The sequence below is a fragment of the Micropterus salmoides genome, unplaced genomic scaffold (assembly GCF_014851395.1).
Source record: "Micropterus salmoides isolate LMB-PRFRI ecotype aquatic unplaced genomic scaffold, ASM1485139v1 Ms_hic_scaffold_2, whole genome shotgun sequence".
NCBI lineage: Eukaryota > Metazoa > Chordata > Actinopteri > Centrarchiformes > Centrarchidae > Micropterus > Micropterus salmoides.
The window spans coordinates 55,315,013-55,331,012 of NW_024041150.1; the positions used below are offsets into that span (position 1 = coordinate 55,315,013).

The window sequence follows — 16,000 nt, forward strand, 5'->3', positions numbered from 1 at the left end:
TGTGGGGGTGTTTTTCAGCTGCAGGGACAGGACGACTGGTTGCAATCGAGGAAAGATGAATGCGGCCAAGTACAGGGATATCCTGGACGAAAACCTTTTCCAGAGTGCTCTGGACCTCAGACTGGGCTGAAGGTTTACCTTCCAACAAGACAATGACCCTAAGCACACCGCTAAAATAACGAAGGAGTGGCTTCACAACAACTCCGTAGCTGTTCTTGAATGGCCCAGCCAGAGCCCTGACTTAAACCCAATTGAGCATCTCTGGAGAGACCTGAAAATGGCTGTCCACCAACGTTTACCATCCAACCTGACAGAACTGGAGAGGATCTGCAAGGAGGAATGGCAGAGGATACCCAAATCCAGATGTGAAAAACTTGTTGCATCTTTCCCAAAACGACTCACGGCTGTATTAGATCAAAAGGGTGCTTCTACTAAATACTGAGCAAAGGGTCTGAATACTTATGACCATGTGATATTTCAGTTTTCTTTTTTAATAAATTTGCAAAAATTTCTACATTTCAGTTTTTTTCTGTCAAGATGGGGTGCTGAGTGTACATTACTGAGAAATAAAATGAACTTTTTTGATTTTTGGAAAATGGCTGCAATGAAACAAAGAGTGAAAAATTTAAAGGGGTCTGAATACTTTCCGTACCCACTGTATACACAGTCAGGTGAACCTGAACCCACCCTTTGATGGCTGGAATCTGTTTCATGTTCACCCTTTTCTTTTTAGCCTTTTGTGTTTATGTCTGTCAGTTTTCCCCTTGAGGAAAGAATCCTTCCTTTTTGGACGAGGCTTATCATTATTATATACTCAAAGAAGTATGCCTTTAATGCGGCAGGGCTACATGCATGAAGGTGTATGCATATAATATAGTATTGACTAAGGCACATTCCACATGTCATACCACCATCTTAACAAATAGATGCAGATATTAGACACACAAAGAGTTCTCCCCATGTTATCTCATACTGATCTGCCTTCAGACTCAGGAGTCTTCCAGGGCATGGAGATAAGCCACCCAGACTTTCATCTTTTTAAATATTTTTTTTCTGTCTCTAACTATAGTCTTTTTTAAGGTCTCTGCATGAACTTGCTAGAGCATTCAGCTTATAATTTCCTTGAATTTAACAAAATTGTCACTTTTTTAAATTATATTCGTGTTAATTTAACTGGAATTAATTTCCATATAATGGGTCATAGAGAGGCACCTTGTCATGGTGGAATGGTCATGGTAAAATCATTGATTGACCTGTTAGTTTTAAACAGGCATTATACTGTACTCAAAAAAAACAAAAACAAATCTGTAATCTGCCCGAGGTGCTTTATTTCTTATGTCATATAAATGTGAATTGAATTGTAACTTGGAATTTTATGAGCAGTAGAGTGATTTATCACTAGACATTATCCCTAAAACTGGGTCTCTCACCTCCTGGCTGCTGGCGCTGACAAACTAGTCTGAACAGGTTGATACAGTCATTAGGAGGCTGTATGGGTTTCAAGAGATTCTTCTCTGCTGTTTTATGTAACTGTAGGGAATTTCTACAACCTGTGTTTGTGATACAGCAGATCAAAGTCGATCTAGTTTATTGCTAGTAGAAGGCTATGATTAATTACATAGAGGGATCACTGTCAAGGGGGTAGCTGAGTAAAGTGGCAGGGAACTGAGGGTTGTGGACCCAATTGCAGACAACAGCAAGGCGAGAGGAGGATGCAGTTCAAAATAAGGTTTATTAAAATAACTAAACAGGCTTATGTGGAAGCTTGGTACAAAAGTCCAAACAAAGGTAATCCAGAAGAGGGTAAATCCAACACAAAGACAGAGTAATCCAAAACAGGGGAACAAACCAGAAATCCAGGGAACAGAGCACTAGGCAGAACACACATAGACGCAAGGACATGACAAAGACTGAAGACAACTGAAGACAATATATACACTGGTAAATGAGCAGGGAGGGAGATATATCAGGTAATCAAACAAATCTAGACAAGGACACCAGGTACAGAATATTACCAAAATAAAACAGGAAGTAAAGTTCACAGGAACACACAAGGACAGATCTACCAAAGTAAAACACAAAACATGGAAAGACAGCAAAATCAGGACACGCACAGAGACGGGACCAAACAGGAGTCTAACATGGAGATATAAGACTAAGACAGACCATAACAATAAATCACAGAAGTACACAGATCAGGAAAACACTAAACATGAACAAAAGCACAGGACTAAGGAAATTATGGCAAAAAACAGAAAACCACAGGGAAAAAGTACAGCTAATAACAACCACAATGTTAAAAGGATTCTTTGACAAGCCTGGTTCAGGCTGAAGGTACCAAAATCCACCAACCGGCCCCTCGAAAGCTCATTAACATGTTATATCTTGTTTGTTTAGTTTGTACAAAACAACAAGTTATGGTTTCACGGGGTGGGGGGGGGGCCTCGAACTGCATTTAGTCTGTTGTTGCAAAAGCAATTCCCCACTGCGATAAACAAAGGTGACACTTGAGGTTTTACTTGGTCACAGTTTCCCTTCAGTGGAGATCTTAATTTCGTACCTTTCCTTCGCAATCAGGATATCCCGTATACGACACGACCACCAAATCCCCTGCAGGACCTATTGTGGGTAAGTCCATGAAAGAAGATTTTGCAGTGTCTCAAACCACTATTTAGCTTGACAGATGTTCTTAAACAATCATTTGAAATACTATTACCTTTGAACATCTTTCTTTGTGTATTTCTTAGCCATCACCTTTTTTCTGTTTCATTGCATAGTGCCCACTGCCTGCCCTCCGGGTTATTTTGGCTCCCCAAGCTGTCAACGTGAGTGTGATAAGACCTGATATGTTGCGCTACTATAGAGACGTTTCCACGGCTATGCTACGTTGACTGCTTTTATTGCTGCTCCACATTTGCATTTACTGTATCTAAAAACATACTACTGGTAGTGAATCCTCTCAAAGAGCTTTTTTACTGGGCAGCCCTTGACTTTTGCCCTTGACACTTGAGTAACATTTACTTAAAGGCAGACTGAGTTGTTAAAAAAGGGCTTTAGAGGACCATGTAAGGCACTACTCAGCCTGACTTGGTTTTCTGCAGAGTTAAATGTTAAGAACATGTGGCAGGGGTCAGTCAAGAAAAGAATTTTGTATATAGTCATGACTGAAGGTCAGGTCATGTTTGTAGGCTTCATGGAGAACTGGCAGTATATTATGGTTGGGTTAAATGGGATGGTGAAAATACTTGTTTAATATACAATCAGAGTGAGTAAATCTGCTTCTCAGTGACAGAAGATCTCATGCATTTGTTGAGCACTAGTCATAGATTCATCATGTGTGTCAGTGGGGATTTAAGCTCAAGGGGTCTCTGTCCTCTCTTGATAGCAATGGTCAGTTGGGACTGTTTAGTGAGAACTAACCAGTCTATTATTAGTCATGGCCCTTGTTCTAAATTTCCTTTTCTGGTTTCCTCTAAGCTGGGAAACCCATTATTAATAATATGGCATTTCTATTAAAACAAAGACCTTTAATCCTTGGCTTTTTCTGTCTTATCATTTGTCAGAGATTGTAGGCAAACAATAATTTTCCTTAACATGTTTTTTTATCTTGTGAGCTGACTGAGAAGGAATTTCATCAGCAGCCTTTGACAAGCTGATTTTAATGTTTGGGAGCTGCTTAGGGGAAAATAAAATTCCTGGCGACTGTCCTGTCTTAGTGCCAGGTCTATTCACATACCAGTGCCAGGTGAGGCTTGGCAAGACATGGGCACCAGTGTAACCTTACCGTACGTAATAGTTCAACTGATGGATGTATTTGACATTCCGTATTGTTTAGCCCGACCAAAGAAGGAGCTCAGGGTAATTTTTAAGTACACTTCAGGATTCTACAGGGCAACTCATTTGACTTTATATTAGTTAGGATTTAATTAGTTTACTGTTATTGATAAACCCATTTCTAATATGTTTGTGCACAGAGTGTATATGTGACTATAGAGGGACAGCGTACGGGGTGTGCGATGCGACAGGACGCTGCCAGTGCCGTCAGGGTGTGGAGGGGGAGCGATGCGATCGCTGTCAACCAGGATACCACTCCTTCCCAAACTGCCAGGGTGAGAAACAATCACCAGGCCAATCAGCATTCACCCCGCATGCACTGTAAAAACACAACCTCATCAGTGTAACGTGACTGAATTATTATGAAACATGACCTTTATTTTGGAAGAGATGGCCACGAGATGTTATAATGTAGATGTAAATAAATATAGCATACCAGCAAAGGAAATGGGGATATGTTTCCAAATGGCAGCCAGTAGTGATACTTTGGACTAATTACACAGTAAGGGTTGCTGTTCAAAGAATTTGAACAGTTTCTCCAGCAAGCTTGTGCTTTATTGTTACACAATAATTTTGTCTGCATGTACCTGGGTGCACTAGTTTCTGGAGCAGGAACACTTCGAGCAGGGCCATTTTTGGAGGGAGCTATTTTTAAGTCTATGACTTTTGACACTTGAACCTTGAACCTCTAAAGTGACCTTCCTGAGAAACACACACCATTATAATCAATTTAATCCTATCATCTAGCTTATTCCTTTTGAGTTGTTAAAGCTCCTTGCTAGTTCACAGTTTATATAATTAATGTTTTTATGTATTTTATGTTTTGTTTTGTTTTTTTACCAATGTTATGTAGATTTAAAGGAATCCTACAGTGCTATACACCTACAATTAATTATGATTGATTATTTGGATTCTAATGCAGAATATGGAGTATAAAACTGTAACATCACCCTCTTTCTCTTCCTACAGAGTGTCTCTGTGATGGGGCTGGCGTGGCTGACAATGTGTGCAGTCCAAGTGGCCAGTGTGTTTGCTTTCCCAGCTATGGGGGACAGGAGTGTGACGCATGTGCACCGGGCTACTATGGATACCCGGACTGTGCTGGTAAGTGGGTTGGATCCCTTTATGTCCACCAGTGAAACTACGAGAGATAAACCAATTGGGTGCATGTGATCTGAGTGCTGGTGGAAAAAATGTTGCTGCTGGTTTTACTGGGCATACTGTGGTCTCTTCTCATGACTCTGTGGAGCAAACATCATCATTCTCCCACAGTATCCCCTGAAAACTCTTATGTTGTCATCCGCATTGATTCATGTCATGTATTCTGCATGACACAGCATTTCACAGAGGGCTGGAACATGAGATACAGTATGTATATATGGACTGAATCATATTTCCAAGAATGGACAACTGGGAATCACTGAAGAAAATAAGATTCTAGACCAAATGATGATACACCACAGGCTTACATTTTTAGTTCTTACTTCAGCTTGTTTCCTGTCCCCAGCTTGCCAATGTTCACATGAAGGCTCATATGGCAACATATGTAACCCACTGTCGGGTCAGTGCCTGTGTCTCCCAGGGGTGGTGGGCCAGCAGTGTGACCGCTGTGCATCAGGACTCAGATTCCCCCACTGCTCAGGTAACCACATCAAGAACCATCATATTTACTAGCAACCGTTAGAATATTTAATATGGCTGGGTCTTTTTGATGGGGTTCAGTAATGTCCTATTGTTAAAGGATGTAATTTGTTTAATACGTTGATAGTTCCCTCTTGTTCCCCTTAATAGAAGAGTTTTGACACCCTTTGGGCCAAATTTGATAGTGTCCTACAGAAAGTAACTACACAATTTACTGATTTTCTAATGTTTCTTTTATTTTGTTGTGTATTCATTTTGTGCTTCTAGCCTCCATCAGTGTGTGTAACATGGCAGGAACTGAGGTCACTGATCCTCAAACGGTATGACACTCTCAATAACCTTTAGTTTTTTACTGTGATCATGTCTTTATTAGCTTTGATAACAGAAGTGTTCACAGTCTAAATCCAGCATTGGCCCTTTAGGTGTGGACTCACGTTACCTCAAAGTTATATAACTGATAACACAGATGTGTTGCTAAAACATCGTCCAGTTGATTTTTCAAGGAAGTGTTTTCCCCTGAAATGTAAATGCAATTAAAGTAAAGGAAAAGAGACTTCCTTCCATCTTGAGGAGGAAGAAAAACAACAACGAGTTTCTTGAAGGTCATTTTCGCCTCTATTTTGGAACGTATCCTATGTTGGAAAAACTGCAAATTTCCAGTAATTCAGAAAACTGGCATTTTAGTACAATATGCAACCGTTACAACTGATTTTAGTTGGATTGTAAACAAATATAAACTTTCAACAGTAGCTACTAGTCTCAACAATCCTAAGATTCCATATCTATTGTTTCAGGGCTCCTGCCGCTGCCTACAAAACGTAGAGGGAACCCTGTGTGACAGGTGTAAACCTCTCTACTGGAATCTGGCTACAGACAACCCTCGTGGTTGTATGGGTAAGTGACTGGAAATATAAATAGTACAGAAAACTATCACTTTTTGTAAAAGTTGTAAGAAATAAGAATAAACAAATACTTCCTGTCAGCCAAAGGTTCCCAGTCTCTTTTTTTCCTCCAGAATTATTAGTTCTAATCACTCAACCCATTATTTTCCACTACATTAAATTACAGTAGCAATCTGACAAGGTACTGATATGGGTCTTGGCCCCTCTTACCCAGAGGATATGTCAACATACCCCTGTCAACAAGGCCAGATCTGCCTTCCTGTCCCTCTGAGGGGAGCTGAAAAATAACACGTAAATACAGGCAAATTCCTGTTAACCGCTTTGAGTGTGGAGCTGCAAGTGAACCTGCGAGATTTCATGCTGTGGCTTTGCAGTAATGAGTAACCTAGGGCCACATTAAAAACAATACATCCCACAAAAAATACTCCTAAAAAAGTCCTAATCCAATTAAAATACTTGACTCACATTATCTAGCCAGTGAGGGAACAGCTTCAGGCTTTGTCCGGAAGCCTGTTTAATGTTACAGTTCTGCTCCCTAGCAAGAATGTTGCCACTACCATGTTGCCTGAAGACACAAGTAGGGGGAAAAAGAGCTTTTAATATCCTAAGAATGCCTGACTGGTGGTGGCTGGACATTAAGGGGAAGTTTTTTTCACTGGGTTGAAAGCAAGATGCCACAATAAATCTCCTCTGGACCTTTGATGTGCAGATCTCTGAAGATAGTGTGGTTTTGTGCTCTTGTGTTTCACCCATGAAAGTGACAGAATCCGGTAATCAGAGTCTGTTCACCATAGATCCCCCTTAATATTTTCTTAACTTTTCCTCCCTCTCTCTCTGTCTACCTCTCATTACAGAGTGTCAGTGTGATGTGAAAGGGACCCTGAGTGGTGTTGGAGAGTGTGAACAGGTGAGTATTTTATAACTACCTCCAGTGACCAATACACATCTATTAATCAAACTGTGATTTAGATTAGACCGTTATCGTAAAGAGTTTTGACTTAGAATTTTGTCACATTTTTGTCTTCTTGTCTGCTGATGATCTTTTTGTCTAGAAAAGTGGACAGTGCCACTGTAAGCCTAACGTATGTGGACATGCATGTGACACCTGTAAGGATGGATACTTCCTGCTGCAGAAAAAGATGTATTTTGGTTGTCAAGGTAAGACTTCCTTCTTAATGAAAAATTTATTTTGCTGGCCTTCAGGGGTTTTAACCTCTCATCTTACTGCAGTGATATACAGACTAAGTGTTCTCAGGTTTGGCAAATACGCCGTGACATCACCATTGAGTGTGGTTCCAGATGCAACACCCATCAGTGATGCTGGGGGGGTTAGAGTTGCAACACACTTCAAACCTTTAACCAGAGAGGTCAGGGAAACACTGCTTTTCAGTATGACTCTATAATAAATAACTTTTACTCTCCCTGATAGGTTGTCAGTGTGATGTAGGTGGTGCCATTGACATGGCATGTGATGAGATGTCCGGACAATGTCGGTGTCGGAATAATGTAGTTGGCCGCAAATGCAATGAGTAAGAAATGTCTGTCTTAAATATCATCATGCATTAAGATCCAGACGAAACATTTACATGAAATATTTTTGTTTTTTTGCAAATTGAGACTCTTATGAGACATAGTTTTGATTTAAATTTTATTAATTAATTTCTTGTTAGACCAGAACCAAGCTACTATTTCCCGACTCTCCACCAACTGAAGTTTGAGGTTGAGGATGGCACCACACCAAATGCCAGACCAGTGCGCTTTGGTTATAACCCCCAAGAGTTCCCAGATTTCAGCTGGAGAGGTTATGCTGTAATGTCTCCTGCACAGGTCTGTACATATTCACATCACAGTACCTTGGTATATTGTATACACTGATGTGACTATTCTAATAAATTACAGTATGTCTGGGAGAATTACAATTTCAATAACCTTATAGCTTCCTTTTTACAGTCTATTATGGTACAACCATGATTGTTTGGCTTTTTTCCTCTGCACTGATATTCCTGCTTAAAGGACACAACCTTTTATTACATCAGGGCTGATGAGGGAATGTTGACAATCAGCTCTCTTAGAACTAATGCTATCTCTCTTTAGCCGGAGGTGATCCTAAATCTTACCCTTGGCTTTCCTGGCCCTTTCCATATTGTAATGCGCTACTCCACCCTCCTACAAAAGGGGAGAGCACAAGTGAGAGCAAAGATCTTGGTGGTAGATGAAGCTGGCTTTCAGTCTTGCTGTGACTGTAAGTGAAGGGCACGCCTTCTTTTGACTGTACTTTCCTGTCTTCGCCTTTGATTGCTATACGTTGATTAACCCGCACTGTTTGCTTAAAGTTTCAGTGTGTACGTTGTAGTGGCATCTAGTGGTGAGGGCTGCGAATTGCAACCAATGGCTGACTCACCACTCCCCTCTCTCTTTGCACGCACGGATGAGAAGCTACTCAGCTCCTCTATCGGCTCTTTTGCTAAATAATACGTGTGATCCTCCATTTGTCCAAGGTCTCTTCTTACTCTTATGAACCAGACAACGACTACTACTACTACTTCTTCTTCTTCTTCTTCTCTTTTTCTTTGTACATATTCAACGTAGTGACGAAAAATGCTCTGTAAAGCGGTTTGTTCATTTGGGATACTGTAGAAACATGGCGGTGCAACATGGTGACTTCCATGTAAGGGGACCCGTGGTGGATGTAGACAGAAATGTCTCATTCTAAGGCCCCATCCAGTCTATTGCGTTTTCGTTTTAAAACGGAGACCTTTTGCTACGTTTGCACCTTCCGTCAGACCACAATGGCGAAAACGAAGACCTAAAACAGAGAAGTTTAAAAACGCTGCCGACCCCGTTTTTTGTTTTAAAACTGTTTTCCGCCTCAGCCGCTTTTAACTCCCGTGTTACATTCAGTAACAGTCCCAGCAGTGCGTTTTCAGTCGTTTTAATATAGACGGAGATAAATCCTCCTAAATATTACACACTGAACTTTTAAATTCTCTGCCCACCTGACATGATTTTTAACCTCTCTCTTAACATTATACTACCATCGTCTACTCAAACCTGTGCCATTGCAGTCAGCTGTGTGTCACTCTCATCCCTGCAGAGTGAGGTCAGAGTAACAGTGCATGTTGACCCAAAAGATCGGAGGCAGCACTTTTTCCGTGTGGTTCTGCGGTTCACTAACCCGAGCAGCGCCAGTGTGACAGGTAGCATCAAGGCTACCAATAACAGAGGCGCTGCAGGTAAGACTGCCTCTGACACTGAATTAGCTACATAATACATACATATCATATAATCAAATCTAACTCATCATTAAAGAAATAAAAATAAACAACCAATTTCCTTTGTGACATTTATATGCAAGCTGGTACATGTGTTTTCTGTGCTCTTAATTATGAATATGTGACATTATAGACATTTCTGCTTTGCTGTTTGGTAGGGTCAGATCAGAGTAAGGACATCATATTCCCTGAGAGTCCCTCCCCATCCTTCCTCACTGTCCCAGGAGAGGGGTTCGCTGAGCCCTTTGCATTGACACCTGGGAAATGGGTCATTCACATAAGGGTAGAGGGGGTTCTGCTGGTGAGTTTGTAGGGACGAGAACGATGTAGAAATCGTCATGTAAAAAGTTAAAAGAAAACAAATCTTCCTGTGTATTATTGCTCTATGTTAATTCTGTTGTTCATTTGTTCATCAGAGAAAAAAAAACCTTATGTGTAATAGGCTGAATGGTGAAGTACACATTGTCACTCTCACTCTCCAGGACTATTTAGTGCTGCTGCCCCGGTATTACTATGAGGCACCTTTGCTGCAGGAAAGGATCACCCAGCCCTGCACATACTTACCCAGTGCAAACAGGGATACAAAGTAATTCTTTCAAATTTCTGTCTCTATTTCATACTCACCACTCATGCATGACAATGGTAGGTTTTGTTTTCATAGCCATCCATCCTTTTCTTTATACTGCACTCACAGCTTATCATCTCCATATGCAGTTCCATACAGTTATTGGCTTGGTTCAGCTAAACCTAACATGATCATTCATCTCTCATAATAAATATGAGGGTTTATTTTTGTGTTTAAAACTGTACAGGTGTTTTTATAGCTATAATAAATCATAATATACAGATATACAGAGATGTGATATGTGCCAAAGGCTAAGGAGAGAAATCACCTAATTTTTCAGTAGATTTGTAATAAGCAGTACATTTGGAGAAAGGATAGCCATCAAAATGGCAAATATTCCTTGCATTAAACAGTATGCTAAGCAATGTTTTATAAATATTTTAGACTTGTTGTTTCCAGGTGAACTAAAACAGGATGATCATAACTTCCATCGTAACTATCTCTCACCATTCTTCCTGATTATTGCTATGCCTGTGTGTCTCAGCTGCCTGTTGTATAAGCATGTGGCCATGGATGGCTTTAGCTCTGCACTGGGCTCACAAGGAACACTCTCCAGCCGCAGCGGGCGCAAGAGGAGGCAGGCTCGTGTTCGGCGTCCCACCCCAGATCACCCTGAGATGGCCGCCCTCAATGGTAGACAGGTAGAAAGCCTGTATTTACACACAGACCAACATACAGTATAGATTTTTGACCAATTACTTTTGGGTTCAGTGTTTTGTTTCAATATTGTTTTGATCACCTTTAAAGCATGAATAGGCTGAAGACAAAGCTAACTAACAGACTGAGGTCCTAGGTAGTGTTGTAGTACTCGAGACTGGTCTTGGTCTTGAGACCGGTCTTAAGACCACTTTCTGATGGTCTTGGTCTTGTCTCAGTCTCGGACATTGAGGACTCAGGATTTTATTTCAAGACCAGTCAAGACCATAACTTTGGGAATATCAATAAATTGCTTTTGCATTGTCTGATTTGGTTAACATCCTAACTTTGATTGGATGTAAAACGTAGCTTGCTTGAAATGCAACCAATAACCCTAAATAAAAATGTTTTGTAACCATTAACGACTGTTACCCCTCCCCGCGATGGTAAGCATGGAAAAGGAGTGAATAAAGATTACGTTGATTTCAGCTCTTAGTGTTTGTATCTGGGTGTTTTAATGGGAATGTGGATCTTTCAGATCAGTTTGAGAAGTATCTACAATATGATCTCGTTCCACATTTTATTGTGTGTCATGTAATGTGGGGAACTAGTCTCGATCTCGCCCTCCTTTGGTCTTGGTCTCAACTGCTCTCAGCCCCTAAAAGTCTTGGTCTTGTCTCTGTCTCGATAAACTCTGGTCTTGGTGTTGACTTGGTCTCGGTCTGGGCGGTCTTGACTACAACACTAGTCCTAGGTATTTTCTTATCAGCTGTTCAAAGTCCAGAATAAAAGCAGGTTAATGGGCTTTTGGCAACTGGGGACTTTGGGACTTACTGCCCAATTAACTAAGGCTAAATCTTTCAATTCAATACTTGGACATGCTTTTATAATCTTCTACTGATTGCATTTTACCTACCATAATTTGTTTTGTCCTTTCATTGGAGTTCATTAAAATCAAATCAAATGACTTTGTGTGATCTGTGTCCTGTAGTCACAGCTCCAACTCAGTTTACGCGTGCCTCGTCCTGGCCCATACACCCTTGTCCTGGAGTATGCCAGCGAGGTGGACACTGTCCAGAATGCCAACATACTCATCAAAGTCCAGTCAGGTAGCCAGATCCTGGCCAGGGCTAACATATACAGTTGTGCCTACAGGTCAGTCTTGTATTTGTTTTCGTCAGCTTTTCAAACATTTCTTGTACTAGTATTTTGTTGATGTTATGTCTCTACAGTTTGTACAAATAATAACATCCTAGATCTAGAAAGTTGTAGGATATGTCTTATATTTCAGCTGCGTGTATTAATACTTGCAGCTTTTTGTGCCGGAGTGTCGCAGTGACCAGCAGCAATCAGGTGACAGTGTTGGAGCTTACTCACAAGACGGAGGTCCTTCTGCAAACTTCCACTGCATCATTCCTGTTGGTGGGAGAAAATGTTTCCACAAAATATTTATAATAGCTCAATATCTAGACATCGGCACAAAGTTTAAAATACATTTGTTTCTCCCTGTAGTATAAAGTGTATGCAGTCCCTGCAGAAGAGTTCTCCATTGAGTATGTAGATCCCAAGGTGCTGTGTGTCTCCACTAATGGCCGCTTCACTGAAGACAGGTGAGTCACCTTAAATAAACTTGCATGCTTTTGACATATAGTCACACAGAGAATTGTTCAGCACCCATGGATGTAAGCTGCAATTTAGGAGATGATGATACAAGACTAGACCTCTGTGTTGTGTTGTTGTTGTTGGAGTATGGAGACACACTGTTTTCCAGGTTCCACATTCCTCCAGCTGGGCAAGGTCATTTACCTGAGGCTGAACTGAGGGGCCAAACTCTTTCTTTCTTTCTCTGTCACACTAAAATTTCCTCTCATTCTCTGAAACTAATGACCGGGTTAGATGTTACAGTTACACATGTGTGTACAGCTGTCAGTGTGCAGTCCTGTCCTTGTACTGTGTAATTCACCCTGGACAGTTTAGAAAAAGCCTCCCCAAAAGGGGAAAAATGTGTCAACTCAGAAATAGTTGGAAAGGTACATTTTAACTAAGCTTAACATAACACACAAATACACATGCTTAAAAAAACTGAATTCAATGATTAATATAAAATCATGTTACTCTTTGTGTTTGCTGATTGCATTGATTGATTGTTCACATTCCCTATTTTACACACACTGCTGCCATAGTTACAGAATATTAAAGCTATTGTAAGTAATGTATTCCAGAAGCATTTTTTGTTCTATTTGATGAAATTCTCTTTACATCCCAACATCAACCAATAAATCAAATGCTCTGAAACAAAAATGAAAAAAATCGGTATCTGTGGTTATCGCAGGACTGTTATAAGCATTACCAAACATTTCATTCAGTCTGAATTTTGAAACATTTTGACAATTTGTACCAATTCAGTTTCTAAAGGCCAATTTGTAACAAGAGGGATATTCAGGGAAGTAAGTTTGACCAAATATTGGAGTGGAATGGGGAGGTAGATGTAGGAAGGAGGACACACAACATGAAGGCAGAATGTTAGCCTGTAATGCTAAAGCTTTCCTTAGTGTGTATATTTAGTGTGTGATGTCAGGCTTGTCTGCACATTGATGATTGTGAGTGTGATAAACAGAGGCTTTAAAGATTTAAAAAAGGATTGTTGGAGATTAATGTTGTTTCATCAGTCACAACCTCTGATTGGCCACTGACCCCTCTACTAACAGGTCACGTTGTTCTGCCCGCAAACACTATCAACAGGCCTTAAGTAACAACATCTTGTTGCTGTTTAATGTTTCCAGTCGGCACTGCTCTCTGAGGCAATTCGACAAGCCAACCTCAGCCTGGATTTTGTATGCTGCCCGTGATGGACAGCTATCTTCAACACCAGCTGTTTCTCCCCAAGGACGAGAGAATGAGGATTGGAGACAGAGACGACAGACCGGGGTGTTCCCTGTCCGTGAGCCTCAGAGTGATGGGATACTGCTTAAATTCCCTCAGGTAAAAACCATGTATTGCCTTTCCTAACCTTGTTGAATAATTTGAGCTTTTCTGGACTTCACCCTGCTGCTGGGAGTTGGAGACATTCAATGAGTGCCGTCTGCCCTGACTTTAATTGATCACGACTGTTTGACGCTTAACATTCCTCCTCATTTTTTTTCCAGACAGAGATCAATTTCACTCCCAGGGTGCCCCTCCCGGGCAGGTACGTGGTTGTTGTCCATTATCACCAGCCTGAGCATACCTCCTTCCCGGTGGAGGTCCGTGTGGATGCTGGGCGTGAGTGGAAGGGTGAGTGATTTGAAGGAAGTGGTTGGCTTTCTCCTGTCTAATGAAATGAAATTAAGGGATCTATTGGCTCCCATTGGATATTAGCTCTATATATGTTGGTTACTCGGGCAGTGACTGGGAAAGTTATTCCTCCTTAAGAGCAGATTAAGTCCCTGGGCTCATGACAGGATGATCAAAGGCCTTGGACACACTTCCTTAAATGGCTTTAAAGGAGAGATGGATTATTGTGCAGCATGCTAGGGTTTCTTCCTCTTTCTCTACTTAACTTTGGCTCTCCTCTTCTCTTGCAGATTCAATAAATGCATCCTTCTGCCCTGCGGTCTCAGGCTGCCGGGAAGTTGTGATCGCTGATGGCCGCATTGCCCTTGACTTTGACCAGAATTCTTGGCAGCTGCCCACCATCTCTGTGGTCGTGCCACCTAGGAAGACACTTATTCTGGTCAGTGGTTTATGTGATAAGTTCACCCACTAGATTAAAAGAAAAGTAAATGATAGAAATATGGTTGGGAAAATCCAAGAAATTAATAAGATATACCTGTGCAAAGTCTTCAGGTTTGAGGAGTCTGCTTTTTTGCACTTGAGTTGTTCATGTTGAGTACTTGGCATGCTGAGTTCCTCTCTCCTTGTGTTAGCCCTATCCCCAACAACAACAATGAGGGGACTGTATTCTACCTGGCAGCCCCACACAGCTTTATAAAAGCTGAGCTTCCAACCAATGTAAGGCAGGGGCTTTTCTTGCCTGTTGTTCACCTGCTTCACTGTTCCTTCTTTAGATATAACTACACAGAAAAATGGCTAAAACACTTCAAATCCTCAGCTTATCTGTTTATCACGATATGCATCACACTGACAAATCTGTTTAATCGTGTTATACTTTGTATCCTTTGTATAGGATTATATTTTGCTGGTTCCAGATAGCAGTTATACCCCAGATCTCCTGAAAGAGAAGCTGCTGGATAAATCTGCAGATTTCATTCACCAATGTAGAGGAGAAGGTTTCTTTATTGAGTAGGTATCCACCATGTCTGTGAAATGCGCTGGACTCAAATCTATTTGAAATGGTACTTTAAACATTTAATCAGTTGTTTCAGCTCTTCTCTCTTGTAATCTGTGATATTATGTTTGAGTTTTGTTTTTATTTGGAAATGGTGCCCTCTAGCTGTGTTAATGGAGTACTGTACCACATCCATATTAAAAAAAACATAAATGTTTCTGCCCCCTCAGCCCGAGAACTTCTTCCCAGTTCTGCCGAGACTCTGCACGCTCACTTGTAGCAGCCTATAATGATGGAGCTCTGCCTTGCAACTGTGACAAGTCCGGCTCTACAGGGACCACTTGTGATCCGACTGGAGGACAGTGTCCCTGTAGGCAGCATGTCATCGGTCGACAATGCACAAAGTGTGCCACTGGATACTACGGTTTCCCCTACTGCAGGCGTGAGTAAATGGTTACTTCTGACTTCAACAGCCGGTTAAAGGTGTGAGAGCTTTCTGCTCTCTAACCTCTAGTTCATTTGAAATGCATTTGAAATCAATAGTCAACAAATGAAATCCCCTCTCTCCTCTGTGCAGCGTGTGAGTGTGGCCGACGACTCTGTGACGAGGTGACAGGACGATGTATCTGCCCTCCTCAGACCGTCAAACCAACCTGTGATGTGTGTCAGAGTCAGACTTTCAGCTATCACCCTTTGCTGGGCTGCGAGGGCTGTGAATGCTCTCCAAATGGCATCAGAGCAAACGCAGGGCTGGACTGTGACCGCACTACCGGACAGTGCAGGTAGGTGGAAACCTACTCCTTACAAGGCTGTGCGTGTATTA

At 41.3% G+C, this 16,000-nt stretch overlaps 1 protein-coding gene across 1 annotated transcript; it reads left to right on the forward strand.

The window, feature by feature from the left end:
- The first annotated feature begins 3,160 nt into the window (after positions 1–3,160).
- LOC119912053 (laminin subunit alpha-3-like) lies at positions 3,161–15,963 on the forward strand. Its single transcript, XM_038731026.1, has 23 exons — positions 3,161–3,170; positions 3,975–4,109; positions 4,804–4,938; positions 5,342–5,476; positions 5,743–5,795; positions 6,270–6,369; positions 7,232–7,284; positions 7,430–7,535; positions 7,807–7,906; positions 8,048–8,204; positions 9,472–9,610; positions 9,808–9,950; positions 10,132–10,235; positions 10,759–10,915; positions 11,902–12,065; positions 12,224–12,332; positions 12,423–12,520; positions 13,694–13,892; positions 14,057–14,183; positions 14,474–14,622; positions 15,076–15,191; positions 15,408–15,619; positions 15,755–15,963. Exons 1-23 carry the CDS (start codon positions 3,161–3,163, stop codon positions 15,961–15,963), a joined length of 2,910 nt encoding a protein of 969 aa, XP_038586954.1.
- The last annotated feature ends 37 nt before the right edge of the window (positions 15,964–16,000 follow it).